This window comes from Chiloscyllium plagiosum, chromosome 9, assembly GCF_004010195.1.
Source record: "Chiloscyllium plagiosum isolate BGI_BamShark_2017 chromosome 9, ASM401019v2, whole genome shotgun sequence".
Classification (NCBI taxonomy): domain Eukaryota; kingdom Metazoa; phylum Chordata; class Chondrichthyes; order Orectolobiformes; family Hemiscylliidae; genus Chiloscyllium; species Chiloscyllium plagiosum.
The window spans coordinates 9,663,871-9,688,113 of NC_057718.1; the positions used below are offsets into that span (position 1 = coordinate 9,663,871).

Below are 24,243 nucleotides of genomic sequence, written 5' to 3' on the forward strand. Positions count from 1 at the left end.
GACTGGGATATCATGGCAATTACAGAAACATGGCTCAGGGGTGGACAGGACTGGCAGCTTAATGTTCCAGGATACAAATGCCTCTGGAAGCATAGAAAGGGAGGCAAGACAGGAGGGGGAAGTGACATTTTTGATAAGGGATAGCATTACAACTGTACTGAAGGATATTCCTGGAAATACATCCAGGGAAATTATTTGGGTGGAACTGAGAAATAAGAAAGGGATGATCACCTTATTGGGATTGTATTATAGACCCCCTAATAGTCAGAGGGAAATTGAGAAACAAGTTTGTGAAGAGATTTCAGTTATCTGTAAGAATAATAGGGTGGTTATGGTCCGGGATTTTAACTTTCCAAACATAGACAGGGACTGCCATAGTATTAAGGGTTTAGATGGAGAGAAATTTAAGTGTGTAAAAGAAAATTTTCTGATATAGTATGTGGATGTATCTATGAGAGAAGGTGCGAAACTAGGCCTACTCTTGGGGGAAAAAAGGCAGGGCAGGCGACTGAGATGTCAGAGGGGGGAGCACTTTGGAACCAGCGACCCATAATTCTATTAGTTTTAAAATAGTGATGAAAAGGATAGATCAGCTCTAACCGTTGAAGTTCTAAATTGGAGGAAGGCTAATTTTGAAGGTATTAGGCAAGAACTTTCAAAAGCTGATTGCATGCAGATATTCGCAGGTAAAGGGACAGCTGGAAAATGGGAAGCCTTCAGAAATGAGATAACGAGAATCCAGAGAGAGTATATTCCTGTTCGGGTGAAAGGAAAGGCTGGTAGGTATAGGGAATGCTGGATGACTAAAGAAATTAAGGGTGTGGTTAAGAAAACGAAGAAAGCATATGTCCGGTATAGACAATATAGATCGAGTGAATCCTTAGAACATAAAGGCAGTAGGAGTATACTTAAGAGAGAAATCAGGACGGCCAAAAGGGGACATGAGATAGTGTTGGCAAATAGGGTTAAGGAGAATCCAAAGGGTTTACACAAATACATTAAGGACAAAAGGGCAACTAGGGAGAGAATAGGGCCTCTCAAAGATCAGCAAGGCGGCCTTTGCATGGAGATGGGGGAAATACAAAACTAGTATTTTGCATCAGTATTTACTGTGAAAAAGGACATAAAAGATATAGAATGTAAGGAAATAGATGGTGACATCTTGAAAAATATCCATATTATAGAGGAGGTAATGCTGGATGTCTTGAAACACATAAGTGGATAAATCCCTTGGACCTGATCAGGTGTACTCAAGAGCTCTGTGGGAAGCTAGGGAAGTGATTGCTGGGCCCCTTGCTAGATATTTGTATCATCGATAGTCACAGGTGAGGTGCTGGAAGACTGGAGGTTGCTAAAATGGTGCCGCTATTTACGAAAGGTGGTAAGGACAAGCCAGGGAACTATAAACCAGTGAGCCTGACGTTGGTGGTGAGCAAGTGATTGGAGGGAATCCTGAGGGACAGGATGTACATGTATTTGGAAAGGCAAGGACTGATTCAGGATGGTCAACATGGCCTTGTGCATGGGAAATCATGTCTCACAAACTTGATTGAGTTTTTTGAAAAAGTAACAAAGAGGATTGATGAGGGCAGAGCGGTGGACCTGATCTGTATGGACTTCAGTAAAGCATTCGACAAGGTTCCCCATGGGAGACTGATTAGCAACGTTAGATCTCTCGGAATACAGGGAGAACTAGCCATTTGGATACAGAACTGGCTCAAAGGTAGAATACAGGTGGTGGTGGTGGTGGGTTGTTTTTCAGACTGGAAGCCAGTGACCAGTGGAGTGCCAAAGGATCGGTGCTTTTGGTCGTTATGTAAATGATTTGATGTGAACTTAAGAGGTATGGTTAGTAAATTTGCAGATGACACCAAAATTGGAGGTGTGGCAGACAACAAAGAAAGTTACCTCAGGTTACAACGGGATCTTTATCAGATGGGCCAATGGGCTGTAGAGTGGCAGATGGAGTTTAATTTAGATAAATGAGGTGGTGCATTTTGGGAAAGCAAATCTTACCATTAAGTGTATAAGTTCTGCTAAGGTCCTAGGGAGTGTTGCTGAACAAAGAGACCTTGGAGCGCAGGTTCATAGTTCCTTGAAAGTAGAGTCGCTGGTAAACAGGATAGTGAAGAAGGCGTTTGGTATGCTTTCCTTTATTGGTCAGAGTATTGAGTACAGGAGTTGGGAGTCATGTTGCGGCTGTACAGAACATTGGTAAGGTCACCATTGGAATATTGTGTGCAATTCTGGTCTTCTCCCTATCGGAAAGATGTTGATAGATTTGAAAGGGTTCAGAAAAGATTTACAAGGATGTTGCCAGCTTTGGAGGATTTGAGCTATAGGGAGAGGTTGAATAGGCTGGAGCGTTGGAGGCTGAGGGGTGACCTTATAGACGTTTATAAAATCATGAGGGGCATGGATAGGATAAATAGACAAGGTCTTTTCCCTGGGTTGGGCAAGTCTAGAACTAGAGGGCATAGATTTAGGGTGAGAGGGGAAAGATATGAGACCTAAGGGTCAACTTTTTCACACAGAGGTTGGTACGTTTTTGAAAAGAGCTGCCAGAGGATTTGATGGAGGCTAGTACGATTGCAAGATTTAAAAGGCATTTGGATGGGTATGTGAATAGGAAGGGTTTGGAGGGATATGGGCCAGGTGCTGGCAGGTGGGACTAGATTGGGTTGGGATATCTGGTCAGCAGGACGATTTGGATGGAAGGGCCTGTTTCTGTGCTGTGTACATCTCTATGACTAAGTGTAGAAGTCAAAGTAGATTGTAATCCTTTTTCACTGCTTTTCTTCCTAGAAGAACAATATGCTTTCACTTACAAGTTGTTGCTGTAAAGGCAGCCATTTACAAAATACAAAAGTCTTGAGTTCACAGTATTACAAGTTATCATTTATTGAGTATAGTTGAAATTTTGATTTGAGGTGGGCTGTTCACCACCCCACCCACCCCATTTAATATTCACTACAGAAAAGTTTTTGTTGAATGATGACATTTAATACACAACTAATTTTGTCAGCACTTTGCAAAATTATCCCACTGTTTATCAATATAGAGAGAAATCTTGTGCAATGCAAGAGTTGAGAAAAATGCTCATAGTTTCAATTAACAATTCAAAACTAAAGCTAAACTTTTTTTAATAGCAAAAATGTTAGGTGCGCAAAACAGTTCAGGAAGTATTTGAAAAAAGCTAATCATTCCTGCATCAATGGCCTCTTTCATGTGCGAGCTTAAATATATGTAAGAGGTCTGTATTTTTAAGACAGTTACATTCCAGGTCTATAATTGAAGCTAATGAGCTGCACTTTAAAATTTTGCTACTTGCATTGTAGGCATCAATTTAGGCAGTAAATCTCAATCTTGAGTTCCTTGTTTTCAAGACAATATGGTATCAAAATACCCATCTCCTCCACTTCGTCCCACTGGAGGTTAAACAAAGGTTTTCGTTGATCCAGATCTTTTAGTTGGCAGCAAAGCCTTTTGGTTCCTCCCAGTAAAATGTTAAACAATGTGCTAAGTGGGATGTGCAATGTGCGCAGGCAGTCTGTCAATACTTATGAAGGATGCAATTGCAGCTGATCTCAAAGACTGATATCATTCCCCATCCTTTGTGCTAATGTACCAACAGTAGAAACAGATCTACTGGTAAGTAAAGGGAGATTTGTGTTAAACTATTACTAACTATTATTGAGACAACTGACCTTTTGTTGGATAACTGACCGAGTGCAGCAAAAGTACTGAAAATAGTAGTGCTTATCTTGATGGAGGAGGAACTGAATGTTGAGCTCTTCCCCAGTAGCAGGATAACATGACTAGATACTGCCAGCTTTGCTGGGTAGATGTGAACACTTCCTCTCTCTCTGGGAATGTATTCTGCAATAAAACTTGGAAATAAAGACAGGTGTAAATGAAAAGGGGTAATTTATTTTCTCAATAAAATGGCAATAACTTCTGACAGTGTAAGGGAGGTAAAAGCCACGTCAAACAACTTATCTGTTCTTGACGATGTGCAGAGCTGAGATATGGATGAAATGACAATGTTGCTCAGTGCAATGCAATGTAACATATAAAATCACTGACTTTATCGTAATCATTTTGTGCAAGTTCCAAGTAGTTTCCAAATGAGTGGCTATTTGACTCAACCATCTTTTGTGTTAGATATGAAAGACAGTTTTGTGGAAAAGGGATGGTGTTAAGAAATCTGTTGGTGTCTAACTGCCAGAATCCCAGGGACATGAAATGCAGGGTGCAAATCATCTTTAATTTACTGGTCCCTCATAGGAGCACCTCTGAAATGTTGATGCCCTTATGAGGGAATGCATGAAATAACATCCACGATACATCCTTCTATTTGACCAAACCATACACAAATCAGCAAGCTAGAATCTGTTAGCTCCGTTATTAACACAGTACTGTATGCATGCTTCCCACAATGTAGGCTAGCAGGATCTAAAATGCCTATAGTGTTTTCATATGATTAGATCATTTTATTTAAGTATTCACCTGATCTTTTACTGAATTCAGGATTGTCCAACGTATGTTTTTCAGTGATAGCTCATTGAGTACCAATTATTGTGTAATTTGTACTCTAGGCTCTCAACTTCCATGTGTTCCAGATGAATTTGCATGCTGAAATGATTGTCAGAACCGAAGTAATGTTCAGTAATCTAAAGTTTGACATTGTTCACCACCTTTAAAGTATTTTTGTGCAGAACTTACCAATGTTAACTGGTATCCTGCCATGGATTTACCAGATGTAGCTAATTACAGAAAGGGATTAAACATGTTTTGACGTGAGATTTGAAACTTCAGTGATCCAAGGAAGAACTATGATTTTGATCCAAAGAACTAAGTTCATACGAAAGGTTAAAGTTGGAGAGAAGTCTCTAGTCATTTGTGCTATTGAGGGAAAATATTGATTAGGGCTGCCTAAAATCAGGCTCCATTTACCCCAGTTTAGAGGGCTACTGGAAACAAATTACTAACTACAATTAGCAAGGAAGTGCAAGCAGGTTCACTAATCACTTTTAGGGAAGGAAACTGCCATCTTTACCTGGTCTGGCCTACATGTGACTCCAGACCCACAGCAATGTGGTTGACTGTTAACTGTCCTCTGGGCAATTAGGGATGGGCAGTAAATGGTGGTCTAGTCAGTGATGTCTGCATTTCATGAATGAATAAGACAAAGTGTAGCCTGCTGCCTCAAAATATGAAATAGTATAGTTTCTGGAGATCAGAGTAAATGGAGGCTGCAGCAATACATGCAGAAAAAGTCAATAGACTACACTTGTGGAACTGCAATGTCTTTCAGCCTTAAAGCATCACTTACTTCACTCTTGCTATATTTTCTATATTTTTGAATCTCTATCAGAAAAATAAATTAATGAACATTACAAATCTTAAAAAAGAACAGAACAGAATGCACGGAGTCATTTATTATGAAAAATTCTTACCAAGTCTGTTACCAACACATTCTTCTTGCAGGATCTGCTGCTAAAGAATTTTTCACAAAATCCAAACTGCCAATTCTTGAACTTTCTCATATTTGGTGAGTACTAATATCACTTGATTGATATTTAATGGATGCAACATTTTTAAGCCTTCCCATAATCAGCAACTTTGGAGAGAAATAGAAGCTCACAATGCAACTTCATTGAAGTGAGCACTGGGAAACATACTGATGGGCAGGAAATATGATGTGGAGTATTTTTTCACTACAGTAAACTGCTTGCAATCATTTCCTTTTCAGTATCTTTTTAGAGTGTTACAGTCCTCCACTGGTCACCATAAAGTATGAAATTTTTGAACGGAGGTGATATTGCCTTTTTTTAAGAACACATCTATACTAGGCTGTGTATAGTTCATCAAAAATCAGTCAGTCTGGCTCCTTGTGTAACAAGTAAATAGCTAGGTTATTGTAAGCAAAAAGCTGATAATCAACAAAGGGTTCAGTCTGCGCAGTTGAGTATTTATAAGGCACACTTAGATTCTTGACTAACGAGTCAGAAGGCATAGGAATATGGAAAGTAGAGTTGACACTACAGTCAGATAAGCTGTAGGCTTATTGAATGGTGGAGTAGATACCATGCTCCTAATTCCTGCATTCATGCGTATGTTACGGGATCCCTCTCAACCTGACTATTGTTTTTCCTATTGCTCCTTCATAACTATTGAAAGGACACAAGAAAACCAAATTGATTGAAGTGATGGAAGAATTAGATCACGAGGAACAATTCTATAAATTGGAAAAGAGAAAGTTGAGAGTTGATGTGACTGTGACTGTTTTTAGGATTTCAAAGATCTCGGTCAGGTAGTTCATGTCAAACTGTTTCACCATATCCAAAAGAGAAGGAATGCTTGAAGTAGGATAAATTCAGAACTAATCTGGATAAATTATCTTGGTGAGTAAATGTACAGTTTATTGGTTTTTAGATTCCCTCTGAAGACATTTAAGATAGAGGAAGTGATTCACTTAAGTCCAAGTGTTGTAAAAGCATAATTAACGCTTCATTCCTTCTACACTATATTTTAAGTGTTGCATGGTTTGGAGAAACTGATAACCTTGGTTTTCTGATTCTCAATGCTCTCCATTGAATTTTTCAGTAGTGTGCCATCAAGAATTTTCAGTGTGTTTACATATCTTCAGTGATTTTCAATTTTAGCATTACAATAGCTATCCTCCTATGTTCTGTGCAGCTCCAACTATTCATTGCTGTGTTTTTTCATGTAAAGATTAATGTTAATCCTTTTTCCAGATACCTGGAAAAAAATGCCAAAAGGTAGCGCACAAATCTGGAACTTCCCATCCGACTTTCTGCCTTTTGGGCAATTTCCTGTTTTTGGCTTCAATGAGCATGTATAGTCAGTCTCTACTTCACAGGCTGCTAGCAATGGAAATGTGAACCTTGAGATTTTTTTTCTTCCTGGGTTCCAGAATCCTTAATACATTTGTGAATTTAAGGACTGAACTAATTTTTATCTCTAACATATGGGTTGAAGTCCTGACCACACTACTTTGTGTGTCCGACAGAAAAATAGTTGGATACTTTCATCCAATTTCTAGAGAATCTTTTCACATTCACCATCATTCCTCAGTCAGCTCTAATTTCACTCAGATGGTCATTTGGTTGTGTGGAGAAATTGAAAGACCACAAAAATGGTTCAGTCAGGGCTGCTGTTTTTAAGAAATTGGTTTGAGTGCCCAGACAGAGGATTGGGGTGGTAATCTTACTTCCCCATACATGAAATATCCTTGTTGTAATGAAGGCAGTGTTTGTAACAAACATTTCAGAAATATTGAATTTGTCAGTGTTTGCTTTGTGATTCAGGGAGCTATCAGACTTTGACAAAGATGGCGCTTTGACGTTGGATGAGTTTTGTGCAGCTTTCCACCTAGTAGTGGCCAGAAAAAATGGCTACGATTTGCCAGAGAAGTTACCGGAAAGTTTGATGCCAAAGTTGATTGATCTTGATGATGCAGGGGGTAAGTAGCATTTGATTTCCTCTCTAATCAAGGTAATAACAAAAAAACTGAACCTCACCGGGGAGATATTCTGGTTATCAACTAATTTGATAGCAGAAATGTTATGATCCCAGAGTGTTAAAATTATTTGCTTGGTTTTAAAATGTTGTAATTGGAGATTGGGTATTTAGTAATGCGGAGTATAAACTGAACTGCACAATAGCTTGTCGTTTGTGGAGGTTTTAGCTGTAATGGTTCATCAATCTGGTATAAACCAGTTCAGTGAAACCAGACCCTGTATAGCTAATATCTACACCTACACCTCCGTATGCATTTGTAGAGAGATACATCACCGAGAGGTGCTGCTCGTCCGAGAGGTGCCTCCTTTATTAATGGCAGATTTCAACCTTGTAAATAAGGTATCTATTGATTGGCTTTGGGTTTTGTATTTGCTAGATAAAGAAAATCTAACCTTAACTTGAGTGCAATCAGAAAAATCTGGGTTCTGCCCTCTTAAGTTTCACTCAAGTGTGAAACCTCTTTAACTAATGTGTTTCAAATATGTTTTTTGTTTTGCTTAGTCATTCTTTAAAGTTCATTTGTTTGGTCTTAATGGTTGTGTGCATCTAGCTGTTAGAAAGTTTTAAGCCTTAAATTTTCAAATTGGAGGTAGTGCATCAGGGAATGGCTGCTTATAGAAAGTTAACTGAATTAATTGATAGGCGCTAACCACTCAAAATGATGCACTTTTGACCAGGTATGTTCCAGTTGTACAGATATGCAGAATAGCTACATGCACATTGGTTATGGGTTTCCTATCTTTGGATCAGTTGTACATTTTGCCATTACACGTGGGCACGTAAGACCATATAAGCATTATTCAAAGACTAACAAAAAAGTTTACTTGATATTGTGACCAATGTTACTCCTTCAAACAGCATTACCTGAAAGCAGATTGAGATATTTCTCTTTTTTTTTTACTGTTTGTGGCCTTTTGTCATATGCAGTGATTGACTATCATAAGAACTACACAACTTAATGCCATCTGTGATGTGCTTTTAAGTGACAAGTTGTGACACAAGTTATTGTGTGAATAAAAGTCATCTTCACAAAGTGTATCTTTTTCACCGTATCTTAAAGCTGAACAACCAGTTAATTACTTTTGAGTTACAACCAGTTATGCTCACTGGTCATTGAACAGCAACTGTCTCTTTTGATGGGAAAATGAGCTAAAAAAAACAATGGAACTCTGCTCTTCAGATAATGAAATAAGATTTTTTGTGTCCGCTTGAACAAGTAGATTCTGTCTCAGTTTAACTTTTCATCCTAAAGACCAATCAGTGCAGCACTTGCTTAGTACAGGCTGACTCTGTATGTGCAGTACGGACAGTGCATCATCAAGCCCTTTGGGTTTGCACAAGTGTTACAAACTGAGCAAAGCTAGCACTGTAAATCAGAGTTCCAAACTGCTCCAATTAAGGAATTATGATTCATTGCCATGTATGAAATCGCTGCTTGAAATTTAATCTGGAATAGAATCCCTGAGAGTGATTTCCTGAATGTGTGAGGGCCTTAGGTTTTTTTCTTGAGGTTCACTAGATTGACCCCAAAGATGAGGGTTTTGTTGTATGAAGAGAGATTGAGACCAATACTGTCTGGAATTTAGACCGACGGGAGATCAAATTGAGGTATTCAAGATGATAAAAAGTGTGGATAACAAAGACGTGGAGAGGATTTTTCCTCTTGTGGGGCATTCTCGGACAAAAGGTCATAGTCTTAGGATAAGGAGTAGTAGATTTATAACAGAGTTGAGGAGAAACTGCTTTTCTCAAAGAGTTGTGAATCTGTGCAATTCACTACCCCAAAGTGTGGTGGATGCTGGGACAGAGTAAATTTGAGGAGTTTGACAGATTTTTAATTAGTTATGGGGAGAAGGCAGGTAAATTGCAATGAGGGACATGTCAGTCAGGATCGAATGACTGAGCAGACTCAATGGGCCAAATAGCCTAATTCTGCTCTCATATTTTATGTAAAGCGTAAATGTCAGTAGTGTAGGGGAGTAACAATACGGAGACTGTTGGGTGTTAGATTGAGTGCGTGATTTTCTTGAATGGGAATTCCATTGGTGGTAGTAATGGAGAGGAATAGAGTAGAGAATATACATTCAAAAAAAGACAGGAGGAGTAATTGGACTACTATAATCCATTTCCAAGTAGCAATAGCCTGGTCATTGTTCATTTCCTTGCTGTTGAATGTTTTGCTGCAGGAAAAATAATTAAATGAAACCTCCTTTAGAATAAGCTGTCTTTTTAACCCTCGCGCTTTGTGACTTGTTTGATTCGTACATTCATCACCTTGTTTACAACTGAATGTCCTACTGTTCTTATTCGCCCACCTTCTGTTGTAGGAGTTGCTGATCGGGCTTCAGAAACTGGCTTCTCAACCTCACCGGCAGACGTGCCCCCTAGCAAATCACCATCGATGCCCTCACTAAACCAGACGTGGCCAGAACTGAACCAGGGCAGTGAGGTTAGTAGCTGATTTCTATTGTATTCCATTGATATGCATCCATCCTATTGCAGGTTATCCACAGTTTCTTGCAATCAGACAAGATCTTCCTTTTCTCCATTACTGGGTGGATACAATGCAACGTGTAATTGTAACAGAGAAGTGAACTGCAAGGCAAGTGTCATACCCAAAAATAAAGCACAAATGCATGAAAAATTACCTTGTTTATTTTCTTGAAGTAGTTCTGTGCTTTAAAGTTAAAAGGATATAACCTTGGAGAAATCCATTCCAGATTGAGACCAAATAGCCTGACTTGTACATTTAGTTTATGCTTTATTGCTGGTGTAAAATACTATTTTCATCTTCTTTTAAGTTATTCTTGCTGCATTTGCTACTGTTATTCCATCGACCCCGCAATCATCATTTCTTTCCTGGGTGCTGTGATTCCCAGTTTGAAGGCAACGTACAATATTATGAACTTATACAATGATCATTTTTATGTGAGTTTAGTCTGAGTGCGAGAGGGCTGTTAGATCATTAAGAGTGATTTTTTGATTCAAATCTGAGAATTTCTTGATGGAAAGCATCATCAAGTGCAGAAACCTTATTGGCAATAAGGTTTCCTTTAGCATCTTCATTCCTTCAGCTGAGATCTGTGAAGTTGGTTTAACAACCACTATACACTGACAATTACCTTTTTTTTCAATGAGGTAGCCCTTGCCACAGCAGTAGGGATTTGGATCTGATATTTCTGACATGTAAGGTATACTCTTCATAGAGTACACCTAAAGGTGTCAGAGTTTTTCCCTCTCTACCCCTCTTACCTATTCACACACCACCCTCATACACATTCCCACGCTCATGCTTTCTCTTTCTCTCCACAAGTGCAAGATGATTTGTGGGAATTTAGAACCGTCAAAGAGTAGTTAAGCCAAGTGGTGTTTCATTTCCTGAATTCCCAACTCTAATGTAGCTGGAGAAAAGAAAGATGTTTTGTTTCTTCTGTCCTTTACTCAGTTCCACACAATCAAGTTCAATGGGTTTAATGCAGTGATATGGCATTTGGGGAAGGTTTGAATTACTGGTTATATAAAAATATGCAGTGATTTCATAAGCAATCTTGCAAAAGATAAATGTTTTGAGTATGTCAAGAGAAAAAAAATTGTCCTTCTACATAATTTAGTCTCCTGACTAACTTGAGCTGTCCTGATGATTACAGAGCAAATATTGTCTGTGTGTGTGGGTCTGTGTGTGTCTTTTGTTTATTAGTTGGGGGTGCACATTGGTCAAACATCCTACTGATGTCTAAATTTCAATGAAAGGATGACCATGATCAGACAGTTGATTTTCTTGGTCAGCTGGAGAGCAGTCTGTGCTGATAGGGGCAGATTCAGGTTTCCTTAATAGTAAATGCTGGTCCGTAAAAGGTTCCCACAATCAAAGAACTATGTAAGATAGACCTGGTATTCTTTTCAAATCATGCTCTACTAACCGTTCTTTAAAGCAATCAGTGAATATACCCCAATTTATCGCCCTTTTCTGGTGAAATTTAACCCTGGTAAGGAATCAGCTTGGGAAATTTAAAATCTACATCTCATTGGCATATCCCAACCCTGACTCTCACCAACTGGTGATGGTAGTGACACTACACAAATTTTTTTTTTTGCTGCCAAGGGAATGCTTGAAGTCAGCCCTAACAAAGTAAGGAGATAATGAATGGTTGAGGTGGGGTAAGAAGTTTGACTGGGGCCTGGAAAAGCATTTCTGATCTTCAAAGTGATGTACTTAACAAGACAAACCAAACTGCCACATCTCTCGTCTGAATAGACCAGTAGTGTTGATACCCATAACCAGGCTGAGTTAAAATTGCATCGTTTGGACGTGACTTTGCCATTTAAAACACACCATTTACTTTGTGCTCGGAAGACTTTGTGTGTTTGATTTCAAGCTCGCCAAAATGGTTGGGACCAAAACAAAAGTATAACCCCATCTTGCTTTCCTTTACCTTGATCTCCTGTCTGCACCTTTCCATCTGGCCCGTGGTGATATTAAATTATCACTCAATTTTTCTATTTGGTCTTGCTCTACAATCTTCGAAGGAACTCTAAACATGTGATCTGGGCAAAGAATGCTTGTTCCCTCACCTGTCCTTTTCCCTTATACTGGTATATCTGCAATATTTTTGCCCCTGAATATGGAATCTGAAACCTGATTGTAATTGAATTACTGTACACTAGCATTCCTGACTTGTTCTGTTGATTCACATCTGAACTTGAGGATTATCATTCTGGTGTGAGAAGAATGCAGTGCGAGTTCTCAGTCACTTAATCTGATAATGACCTAGCTATGGAATACTGAGCATTTTCTTATTAGACAAAGTCTTGGGTTCCTACAGATCTGTTTTGGTTTTCATTAAATAGGAATGGACTGTTTGTGCTGTCTTTTTATTAGACAGGGCACAGAAACCATTACATTGAAAGGCCTTCAATATCACTCTTCCTACATCCAACCTGCCATCTATTCAATATTTGTTTTGTTCACTGAATTAGGGGATTGATTGTTTGAAAATTGCATATGCACTGGCAAGCAGAAGGAATGCCATCTCATCAAGCTGTTAAAAGCGTTATAAATTAAATGCTTGACTTGAAATTTCTCCTTTTTTTTATAAACTTTCTCTGCAAAATTACCTTTATAAAAGCTTTGTGATATGTGACCTTTCTCATTCTGATTGGTCTCTACTCTGTCTGTCCAGCAGTGGGAGACTTTTAGTGAACGCTCCTCAAGCTCGCAAACTCTGACCCAGTTTGATTCTAACATTGCACCAGCTGATCCTGTAAGTGAATCACATAGAGTGGGCTATCTGATGATATGCTTTTGTTTTATTAACCCTGAGCTGCTTAAGATAACCTGCTTTTGCATGTGTTAAGTTGGAAATTGTCTGTATGTATATACTAATCAACTCTGTTCAGAGGAACTTGCTGATATTGATGCATTAAAATCTTGATTGCTTCTTTCTCTGCTGTGTCCAAATCATCAGCATGTGCTTGCAATTGAAGCTCTCTTTAATTCTAAAAACCTAATGAAGTGACATGGTCTTTCCATTGTTGGAACTGACATATCAACTGCAAAGTAATTACTGCCCTTCGAAAGGAGACTGCATTCAATTCAGTACTTTGAGGATTTTGTTTTTTTCTTCTTTATTTTCCTTCAATTCTTAATTCCTTTCTCCCTTCTGCTGCTCACCCCTACCCCTCTACATCCTTTCTCCCTCTTGTACGTATACTCCACGTCCCTGTCTATCTCTCGAGAGACAGGGAACATCATCTCAAAGTAAGCGACAGATTATTTAAGACTGAGATGAGGGATTTTCTTTGGAATATCCTACTACAGAAGGATGTGGAAGCTCGCTCATTAACTATATTCAAGACAGCAATTGACAAATATTTAGACGTTGGACATCGGTGCATGTGACGATATGTGGGAAAATGGGTTGAGGTAGATCATCAACCGTGATCTAGTTAAGTGATGGAGCAGGTTCAAAAGACTATGTTCTTGTACAAATATAAAGTAATCAACTGGGGTCTTGGGGTGGCATTTGGACTTGAGAGGAGAGAGGTTTCCGGTTGTCAGTTGTTCGACTCCTTCACTGACTTTGCACAAGCTGTTAACTCTATGGCATTAAACATTAGTCTCAATAGATTGGTAATGTCACATAATGGCATGCTGTTTTGGCAGCCTGAAACCTGTGGTGCTATTTCTGTGGGAATCCAACTGAATAAAGAGTAGTTAATGTCATGTTCCCTAGAAGATTAATCAATTTGGGCAGATTGCTGAAGTACATTCGTCTTACAATGCAAATTCAGTTCCTGAGGTATGTGTGCACTGACCAGTTTGTGGAAAGCAAACGTACCTGCATTTGATGACATGGCGGCCCTTTTTATGTTAGTGCAGCTGTGCTGAATTGACCACCACGTTGCTAGCTGTTATATAAATGATGATACTCGATATTCTTTTAAATCATCATTGTTCTCCAAGTAAATTGGTAACCCCTAGATTTATTAAAGTAGAAGTTAATCTGACGACATTATTTGGAGTATTAGTGTGACTGGTGTGGTATTCTGCAGGAGACAGGCCTCTGTTAGAGCTGGCTCTCTGACATTTAGCCCCCATAATGGAAGTGAATCATTTTTGGCGGTTGCCCAAGATTACCCTTCTTCTAAATGAATGTAACAGTTACAGGTGTGGTTGATTTTCTATTTTCGATGAAAGAATGTCATGAAAGTATAATAAAAGTTGAACAGAACCAAGGGGTACAGGTGAAACCAGAGATTGAAGTCTTTGGAACAATGGATGTTGGAACAAAACGAACTAGTGTTCAGGACCAAAAAAGGAGAAATGTTAAAATATTTTTATTTTTGATTTGGAGGAGCCAGTGTTGGACTGGGGTGTACAAAGTTAGAAATCACACAACACCAGGTTAAAGTCCAACAGGTTTATTTGGAAGCACTAGCTTTCGGAGCGCTGCTCCTTGCTCACAACCACCTGATGAAGGAGCAGCGGCGCTCTGAAAGCTAATGCTTCGAAATAAACCTGTTGGACGATAACCTGGTGTTGTGTGATTTTTATTTTTATTTTAGTGTTGTGAGGCTGTGGAATACACTGCTGGGAGCTGGTGATGGAAGCAGAGACTATGATAACATTTAAGGAGAGATGGATAGGCGCTTGAAAGGCAGGATTGAAAGGATATAGGAACAGCAAGCACATAGTGAATAATGTTCATATGAATTGTGGTTCTAATTGCAGCACAAAATGGTAGGGATAAACAATCTGTATTTCTATGTTGTAATTCATTTTCAAGAAAAGCTTTAATCAATGTACATAAACCAGGTAAAGCTTTCCCACTTGCAAACTGTCTAAGATAATGGCTATGTTCTTACTGAGCTTCATTATAAAAATTTGATGGTAAAGAACTTGCTGCAGTTATAAAGTGTTAGTCAAACTTGGTGAACTCTGGCTTGGTTGTGTATGCATGCACAAACCACTGTTCTAGGTGGTCATAATTGTAGAATGAGTTGGGGTGTTGAAAAGGGAGATAGACATAGAAAATAGTTATCTGCAAAAGATAAAACACCCTACTGTTAACAACTTGGTTTTAGTCAACTCTCTTCCTATTTTTAATTGTATGATCCTCCTTTATTTACATGGTGCACTAATTACTGAATTGTGGATAAGTTTCTGTCCCTTTTTGACTTTTCTCCTCCTCTTCTTGCCCACCAATAGTTTCACTTCCATTGTAATTCTCTGCCTTTTGTATTAGTGTTAACTCTTTACTGATTTAATAACAGAATAAGCTTATTGTGCTGTCTTACACATCAGAGTAAAGATGTGAAAGGTTTTTATGTTAAATTAAAAAAATATATGTTCTTTGTATATTTGTTAACTCGCTTCATAAGCTTTTTTGGATGTGAACTGTTGCTTAAGAGCACGTGTAATTTTTACAGTGTTAAGTATTCCACTTCCTTGTCAGCGGTAGGAGTGGTCTCTGCTGCAGTGTTGTAGAGGCATATTACTCTAACCAGTGGGATCGGCGCAACATCGAGGGCCAAAAGGCCTGTACTGCGCTGTATTCTTCTATGTTCTATGTTCCTTGTCAGCGGTAGGAGTGGTCTCTGCTGCAGTGTTGTAGAGGCATATTACTCTAACCAGTGAGTCGACATTTGAGTTTTCTTCCCTGACTTTGTTGGGGAAAAAAAGCAAAGGTTGTGTGCGCATTATTACAAGGAGGAGCTCTGCAGTCAGTGGCCAGATAATGCTAAGGATGGCAGGATTTTGTCCTACTGACTCAGAGCATCGTTCCCCATCCCTTAGATGTGATGTCTACTACGAACTTGATACCACCTTTAAAAAGTTGCAAGCGGAATGCCTCCCTGATGCAATACATTTTCTACCTCTGCCCTGTGATATCTTTAACTGATACCACAATGCATTTATGTCATATCTGTCAATTGTATTTTGAGAATGTGTTTTCCTTTTGCTGTCGTGCAATTGGAAAGTAAATTTTAGAGAGGCTTGTAATATCCATTGTTTTTATTGGTGCACACTATTAGTTTAAGTGCAGAGAAGCAGAGTCTTGAGGACCTACCTGTCTGTCCACCCCATTGCAATGTCTGTAAACGAGAAATAAAAGCAAAGGAATTAGAGTCAATATTTGGACTGTGGCATTTTTTTTGTCAAAAGTAATTTCAGGGTAATGTAAATTCCTGTTCCTAAGCATTTATAATCAAAGATGATTAGTCACTCATCAAAATGATTGTGCTGCTCATAGTCAGACATAGGGAATATTAAGTGGACAAGTTGTAAAAATTCATTCAAGTATTGTGAACAGTCTGAATTAAATATCTTTTGCAATTGCTAATAGTATTATCTGTTCTCTCTTCTATTCCCCACCCCATCCCACTTCTTTCTCCCCAAAAAAATAATTGCAGGACACCGCTATCGTTCACCCTGTACCAATCCGCATGACTCCAAGTAAAATTCACATGCAAGAAATGGAGCTGAAAAGAATTGGAAGTGGTAACGAAAACGGCTGCTCCCGTGTCTGTCTATCTCATTCAACGTTTATTTCTTTGGCCATCAAAATTTTAGATGCATTACTATAATCTTTTCTCCATTCCAGAGAAAATGTAATTAGTTCCTAAAGAATGCATTTTAAAATAATTTTGCAGTACCCCCTTTTAAAACTGATTATCAAATGGAGGGGGGGGGGGGCATATTACTGTCTTTGTTCAGGGGCATAAGGCAAAGTTATCCCATCAGCCTTAGAATCGTGGTTAGATGAGGGGATGTGTTATGGTTCTTCAGTGCCTCTGAGCTCGACATGCAGTCTGTTTCCCAAATGAGAGATGTCTAGATTGGATTCTATTCTTTCCAAAGCCCTGGTGTTTAGTCCCCAATACCATTTGCCACCTTTAGCAGATTTGCTGTAGCAGACTCTTGTTTTTTTTTTAGTATTGTGGAAAAGTGAGACATGTTATTAAAACTTGCACTTACCTTGCCAAATACAATGCCAAATTTCAAATTATCCCTGACAACTTATATATTGTGGGAGATTAGTTGGTCACTCTATTGTGGTTGAACAAGGAGTCAACGTATAGAAAGCAAATGTAAGCTCCCTAAAACTTCAGTTTTTAAAACGCTGCAAGTCTTACATGTATGTTTGCATAAAATATTTCCCTGTGCAGCAAAAGTGAATGAACCATGTTACAAGTTGGAGTGATTATCCCAAATTGGTTGTTACTGTAGCTATTAGCGAACTCAATTGTTCTGCTAGTGCTGCCCATTCATGGAATCGCATTTAACAGGCTTTTTGGGATCTTTTGTTGTATAAATTGTTGGTAATCATTTGAAATTTGGCATTCTTATCCATGCTTGAGTACAAGATCAAAAGTTCTGGCAACATATCTCACTTATCGCTGAGTTAATTCAAATTAAATTAGTAAGTGTTGCTCCAGGAATTGGTTGATCAGTTTTGAATTTTGTAGATTGGGTATATTATCCATTTCCTGTACCTCTGGCTTAGTCAGTAAAGGCATTGCCCAGACTTTTGCTAGACCATTCAGACTAGAAGCCCCCCTCTTAATCACTTGAAATGTGCTGAGAAATGTAATCTTGGCTGGATCAGCCAATGGTCTTCAGTGCTTCTGCGCTTTTGATGTGAATAGAGTAAACCAAAGTTCCTGTCCTTGTGCACTACAAGGTGTGGCAACTGTTAGAAATTGCTCATATGCTCCCCCCTCTGGCTGAATAGAGATGTTGCACATATCTAGAGAATGAATTGATATTCACAGTTTCAAATGAAATAAATTTAGAGAATTTCTCACCCACGGATTCCGCAATTTACGCATTATTGCTGCTAGTGCCCCTGCTGTCCATTTCTCAAACTTAATAGCCTGATAACTGCTGCACGTTGTGACCTCTCATCACTCACCTTTGTCCCTCTGAAGGCTTTCTGGGCCTGTGTTCTATTCTCGTTCTGGAGGGTGTAACTGCTGGGGCTAGGGCTGTTGTTGGAAATCCTGATCTTGGAGATGATGAGTGGTTGTAGGACCCTACAAAGATGGGTCAAAAGGTTGAAGTGCACAGGTTGATATATAATTACTCAGTGACTGCAAGATTTCATGGTAATTAGCTTGCTGCCTGCAGCTTTTCTTCATCGATGCAGAGCACAGAGGATTTTAATGAGAGCTCTTGTGCTATCATTGTGCCAAGGGTTTGGAAGATTTCCACTTTTTTGTGCAGAATTATGAGTTGTGCATAACCCAGTTGTGCGTATCCATTACTATACTTCAACCATGTCGTATTCCAGCCCAAGGAACCATTCTGTAGTAACTGGCCTATTCCCTACTTTTTGTTTCAACTATCATTCACTTTTAGTTCTTTCATGGGATGTGTTGCCCATGAAGGTGGAGTTGAGGTCACTGGAGTGGCTGGCTTAATATTAGCCTATGTTCACTTGAGACTGAATGTCTGAACCTTATTTTACTTCAGGACGTTGCTGGCAACGAAGAGAAGCCGTCAGTGTATCATTCTGGGCTGGATTTGAGTCTTGATCTCAGATGAATGAACTGTTAACTGCTCCAGTCCTGCATAAATTATACAATGTTAATTTAGATGAAACAAGAAAATTGGGCAGTCCTAAATCTGTTACAGATACAATTATGGCCTATTTTATTGTCTCCGTTCAAATGCCTCAGAATAGGTTCACAAACTGAAGGATTAAGCTTTAAAAAAAAATGATTGATTAGGTTTGTCATTTTGTGGCAGTGGGTGTAATGAGTGAGGGGCATTCAACTATGTGAAGTCTGGTGTTAGGTAGAATTCGTGTTTTTACCTGTTGGTATAATCTTAGTTTGCATCTGGTACCATTTTAAGGAGTGAGTAGGAAACTTAAGCATGTACTACTGCTGACTTGTTCATATTAATAACTTCTGTTACATGGTGAATCTCTCTGTCGTGCTGGAAATGCCTTTTTAATATAGTTCTGGTGATGGAACCCAGTGGCTAGAGGAAGTGCTTCGTGGTTTTACTTGTATTTGCTCCCTATGGTTACAGATTGATTGCCTTTCTCATTGCAGTTGTATTACTGTGTTTTATATATCCGTGTTTTGAAACTATAAATCTAAGTGGCCAGATTTATTTTCTTTGCTACTGTCCGTCTAATTTCCTAAAGATGTTTGTAAAGAGGCTGCACTGTACAATTTTTGGGGTTTATTTGAATGTAGATGAACTTCATTTAATGAAGTGAGGTAGTGGATTTTGGCACTGCTGGGTATGCCTACCACTACCCTGCCTGAGAAGCAATGGCAGCTCACTGCATGCTCTTCCATCTGTTAAGAAGGTGCCATCAAGGGATCCATTATGAAACAGACTGTAGCTAAAATGGAAGTAACGTCCTAATTGTCGGAGTGATTTGCTTTCTTCTTGTCCAGAATTTTAGTTCATTTAAATTCAAATGATTTCTATTCTTTCTTTACAGAACTAACACACCCAACTAGCCCTTTGCTTACAAATTCGCCTGAACTTTCAGAAGAAGCTAAGTTAGCCACCACTGTAAAATTTGTTACAGGAAACACTGTAGGTAAGGGAAATAAATGTTTATAGTGCTTACTTTTTCTGTTCCATAAGAGACAATATGATTACTTGATATATTTTCATTGCATGATGTAAACTTTTTGTAGGCTGATTTTTGCTTTTTATAAATAAAACCATTTTGGGATGTTTGTTTCTTGGTAGGGCATGAGCACTGCTGGCAAAGGCAGCTCTTTTTCGTAAATTCATTGTTGACGGGAGCTTCAACTGTGCAGTATCTCTGCCCAGTGGTTTATGTTCGCAGCCCAAGTGGTAATACATTGGACATTTATTTAATCTTATCAGTCTGCCACGGGATGCCAGTTGTATAACTGTGATAGTCTGGGGAGTGCAGGTGTATGGATTGTGAGGAGGCCTCTCGTTGGACAACCCAAAGGCAAGGGTGCTTCTACTGGCTTCTGATGGACTGGGTAGTGGTTGAACCAAGTGGTGATGCGCAGTGTGTGAGGATGCACTTTTGTTTTGGTCAGCAAGGTATTGCGTGCAGGAACAATTCTCCAGGCCTGAGGCTTTTGTTTTCTCCAAACAGAATAAATGCTTTCTCCCAATGGGATTTGTTCTGCAGATGGTTTGGGTCAAGGGTGAGAGACACCATTGGTCTCTGCAAGCTATTGCTGAAATTAATCCATTTAAAAATCATGCAATGTACCAGCAGAAAGCACTGAAAGCTTCCCTTCCTCCTAGTAATTGGTCTATCCCATCTCAGTGCAACAATAAACCGAACTGATAATGGACAGTATCTCAAAGTATTGTGAGCTTGTGAGGAGAAAGTACTTGGTTAATGCTGGAGGGTTAACACAGTTCTGGTCCAAGCGGAGCTCATATCCTTACCCAGGGTGGTCACTTTCATTGCAGTGGCATAACAAAGCTGCTTTTAGTTTGTTCTCTCTCTCTAATGTTCAAGTATATTTGCTGGAATTTGCACATTAAATATTTTAGCTATTGGTTTTGTGCGTTACATCTGGGTTTTGTTTAAAGCATTTGAAACAGCATTTTTTTTTGTTTCTCAGCTGATGGATACAGTAGTTCAGATTCATTTGTTTCAGAGTCTGATCAGATCGGAAACAGCATAACTCGGCAGCGGTAAGTCATGGCTTCTCTGGGGAGTTCCAGGATTGTGGTTTTATAAAATTAAATTACTGTGCAGAGGGAAGTATATTATGATTAATATGTTCTCTCAAGAGTTTAAAAAAAAATTAATGAACTTAATTCAGTGGAGGAAGCACCTGATCACACGGGTGAAAGCATACTGAGAACATGTTTGTGCTCTTCGCAGTTCACATTCAGGCACTTCGCCAGACAATACTCTCAAGACTGCTGCGCCCCCTCCACCTCCTCCAAGACCCCAGCCTTCGCATTCAAGGTCTTCATCTCTAGACATGAACAAAACATTTTCTGCCAGCAACACGGGTAAGCAACCTTATGGCAAAGGTTCTTTTTTCCAAAGCATCCAGAATGTTTAATGTTACTTGGGCAACTTGGTTGCCAATGCAGAAATTGTTTAAACTTAGATTGTGACGTTTCTACTGGAATCTGTTATCTGTGTGAAAGTGAGTCTTTGTTAGGTGCAAGTGAAATGATTGAAAATATCTAGTGATTGCTTTGTTTTTTTTTCCCTGTAACTGCTGTTCTGAAGGGCAACCGCAAGCAGGAATTGTTGCCTGTCCCCCTGCAGTGCCTCCAAGACCTCAGCCCACACAGGTAATTGAATAAGCTCATTAGGACTGAACTTTGAAAAGATGTGTGTAGAATACATTGAACTGATCCAAGACTCACTAGCCTGTATGAGGATGTTCAAAACCTGACCCAAAATGATTTGAAATCCATATGAATAACCTGAGCATTAGAAAAATGTCAGCTTTCTACCATGTTCCACCTGACCGACTTTCTCCATATGCATTAAAATAAAAAAATTACTGCCACCAAACAATCATTTATGCACATTTGTCACAACGTGTAATTGAGTGTAATTGTTTTTCAACTTTTAGTACAAACCACCTGATATAAACATTCATTCACAATTACAGCAAATGCATTGTAGATTTTGGAAGTTTTAAAGTGGTGTTTGATTATTTTCAGCAAACGTTGACTGTTTTGCTACAGTTTTGTGCTTCATTGCCAGTTTTATGGTTAAATGTAATGCATTGAAACGTATCTCTTCGGTTCTGCTATCTAGGTCACTGTGCCTCCAGTACATCGCCCAGTAGAGGCTGATAGCCATGTAGCACGTGCCAACACCTCGCCTCATCAGATTCCAGAGCAGCCCAACTTTGCCGATTTCCGGCAATTTGAAGCATTCGTGTCGAAGGGTACAGAACAGCAAATAGATGACTCGGGAAAACATTCTGAAACTGTTCCGGTGAGCAATGTTTGAGTTTCGTTGTGGTGGTTAGGCTGGAATGTCATTGGTCTACCTGTTTGTGATTTAAGTCCATATTCAATCAACTTTTAAATGTATTTCCTTAGGCAGAAAAACCTTCAGATTCAGCAGGGACCCTAAGAACAGCAAAACTAGATGGTTCTAGTGATGAAAAGCCAACTGGAAACGCAGTACGTAGAGTCCTTAATTAAGCTGTTTATAATAAATGAGTCCCTTTTGGGGTGCCCTTCTAAGTTACAGAAGAGCATTTTCACATAACAGAAGGTGGGTGCCTGTTCTTGATAATGGGCACTAAAATAGTTTATGGAGACCATTCCCAAATTTCTTTTTACTCACTCGGGTGGGGACAAAAACAATTTCAATGTCAAATTGTTAACTGCAAAAATAATTTTATCTGAAATGAAAAAGTCATTCCACTCTCCATTCCCTTCTAAAAAGGATATCTGAAAACTACATGCCTGCAACTGTTCACCTGGACTTGTTGTAAGAGACTCATAATCTGAATCTGCTTTAGGTTTCAAACGCATGATTTGACTTTCTCCTTGCTGTCTCTGGATTCATTTCAAAACTGTACAATATGAATTGGGCGCATGTTTGCTTTTCCTTGAGTGTTCAAAGGTTCCTCTTTGCTCCTGTTTGAATTTGGAGAAGGCCCATATACTCAGTGGCATTGCTTTAATGCACTGTCCAGGTCAGCAAGTTATATTTTCATTTTGGTTTTCCATGTTTCTCACATTTAACAGTAGTTTGCATTTATATAGCAACCTTACATTATAAAATGTAAAGTTGCTGCTGGGATCTTAAATGTACTGATACTTGGAGATATTTTAGGACAGCTGATCAAAGTCTTAGTCTTTCACACAGGGTGGTGAGTGTCTGAAACGGGCTGCCAGAGGCAATGGTGGAACCAAGTACAGTTTTGTCATTTAAGAAATATAGGGACAAGTACATGGATTGGATAGATTTGGAGGAATATGAACCAAACACAGGCGAATGGGTGAATGTAATTGTGAAAACTGGGTGGCATGAGCAAGTTAGGCCAAAGGGCCCGTTTCCATGCTGTAGACCTCTATGGCTGAACAAAAGCTCAGTCATGAGTCCTGAGGCGGCAACTAAGGAAGAGTGCTAGAGAGGTTTAGATGGTGAATTTTGAAACTCGAATGACCAAAACCACTCTGAGCATTGAAAAATCAGGGATGCATAAGAGGCTAGAGTTTAAACTATCTCGAATGTTAAGGAAAGAGATAGGGGTTTGAGGGCAATGATGAGAATTTCTGTTAGATTAGGAGACAGATGGAGGTTAGTGAGCGTAAGTGGTTGGGTGAATGTATTGGATGAAGGTATGAATTTGAATATGGGCTGCAGTTTTAGGTATCAGAAGTAGTGTCTGGTTTCGCCGATTTAATTCAGTAAAACATTTGTCTTTGTCAAAAGACAAATGAGATTTTTGGAGCACTGCATGTTTACAGGGATACCGTTGGCAAGTCTGCGACTGTAGAGGATTAAAATAAATGTGCAGGTATGGGTCTGGAGTAGATGGAGGTCAGAATCACATCCAGCAATTTGTCTATAGCCCATATTGAACCAAAACAGATTTACGTACTTAATATTACTCTAATTTTGTCAATTCTGCCTTTTTTTTTAAATTACAGGCTAAAAGTACATCATCTCTTGTCCCCCCTCCAAAGCCTATCCGCAGAAGATTGAAATCTGATGATGAGCTTCGTACAGAACCAGAGGAGCATACCCCAAAAACTAGTGTAATTAATACTGTGCTAGTTGCGCAGTCATCAATCCCAAGGTAGATATGGTTCTATTTAATTCCCTTACCCGCCCAAATTAATTGATTTTTTGCTCCTGCGATCAATCAACGTAATGTGTCAGATTTAAGGAGCCAGTCAAGCAATTGACTGTTCATTTTGGCTCATCAGACTGTATCTGCCTTCTTGGATATTCTCTATCTAGTTGATGTTGTCCAGCCTCTAACCTCCACTCCATCTCTCCAAATACGAAGTGGCACATCTCTGCTTCGCACTTCTTCAGTAGATTTGGGCTGCCATTGCTCTACTGGCACATGAGACAGACAAGCATTTTGTCTGTTTCCATAGCTGGATTTTCTGGAACATTTTGCCAGAGGCTACAGAGAGGGCCAGGGCAGCTGGTGCATTTGATGTGAATTGAGGCTGATCAGGAGATTGTCTTTTTTTTTCTTTTCAGAAGTATAGGAGGTTGAGGGGGG

At 39.2% G+C, this 24,243-nt stretch overlaps 1 protein-coding gene across 6 annotated transcripts in view; it reads left to right on the forward strand.

Annotated features, from left to right (window-relative positions):
- Positions 1–24,243, forward strand: part of reps1 (RALBP1 associated Eps domain containing 1) — a 72,676-nt gene that overhangs the window by 29,593 nt on the left and 18,840 nt on the right. For 4 of the 6 annotated variants that reach the window (XM_043695343.1, XM_043695347.1, XM_043695344.1 and 1 more), the window contains exons 6-17: positions 5,491–5,554; positions 7,335–7,489; positions 9,876–9,997; positions 12,729–12,809; positions 16,462–16,549; positions 19,512–19,613; positions 20,635–20,707; positions 20,901–21,034; positions 21,261–21,325; positions 21,801–21,983; positions 22,091–22,174; positions 23,657–23,805. In XM_043695343.1, the coding sequence (XP_043551278.1) occupies positions 5,491–5,554; positions 7,335–7,489; positions 9,876–9,997; positions 12,729–12,809; positions 16,462–16,549; positions 19,512–19,613; positions 20,635–20,707; positions 20,901–21,034; positions 21,261–21,325; positions 21,801–21,983; positions 22,091–22,174; positions 23,657–23,805 (1,300 nt within the window). The remainder of the gene's footprint in view (positions 1–5,490; positions 5,555–7,334; positions 7,490–9,875; positions 9,998–12,728; positions 12,810–16,461; positions 16,550–19,511; positions 19,614–20,634; positions 20,708–20,900; positions 21,035–21,260; positions 21,326–21,800; positions 21,984–22,090; positions 22,175–23,656; positions 23,806–24,243) is intronic. The other 2 variants (XM_043695346.1, XM_043695348.1) reach the window with 2 other exon arrangements.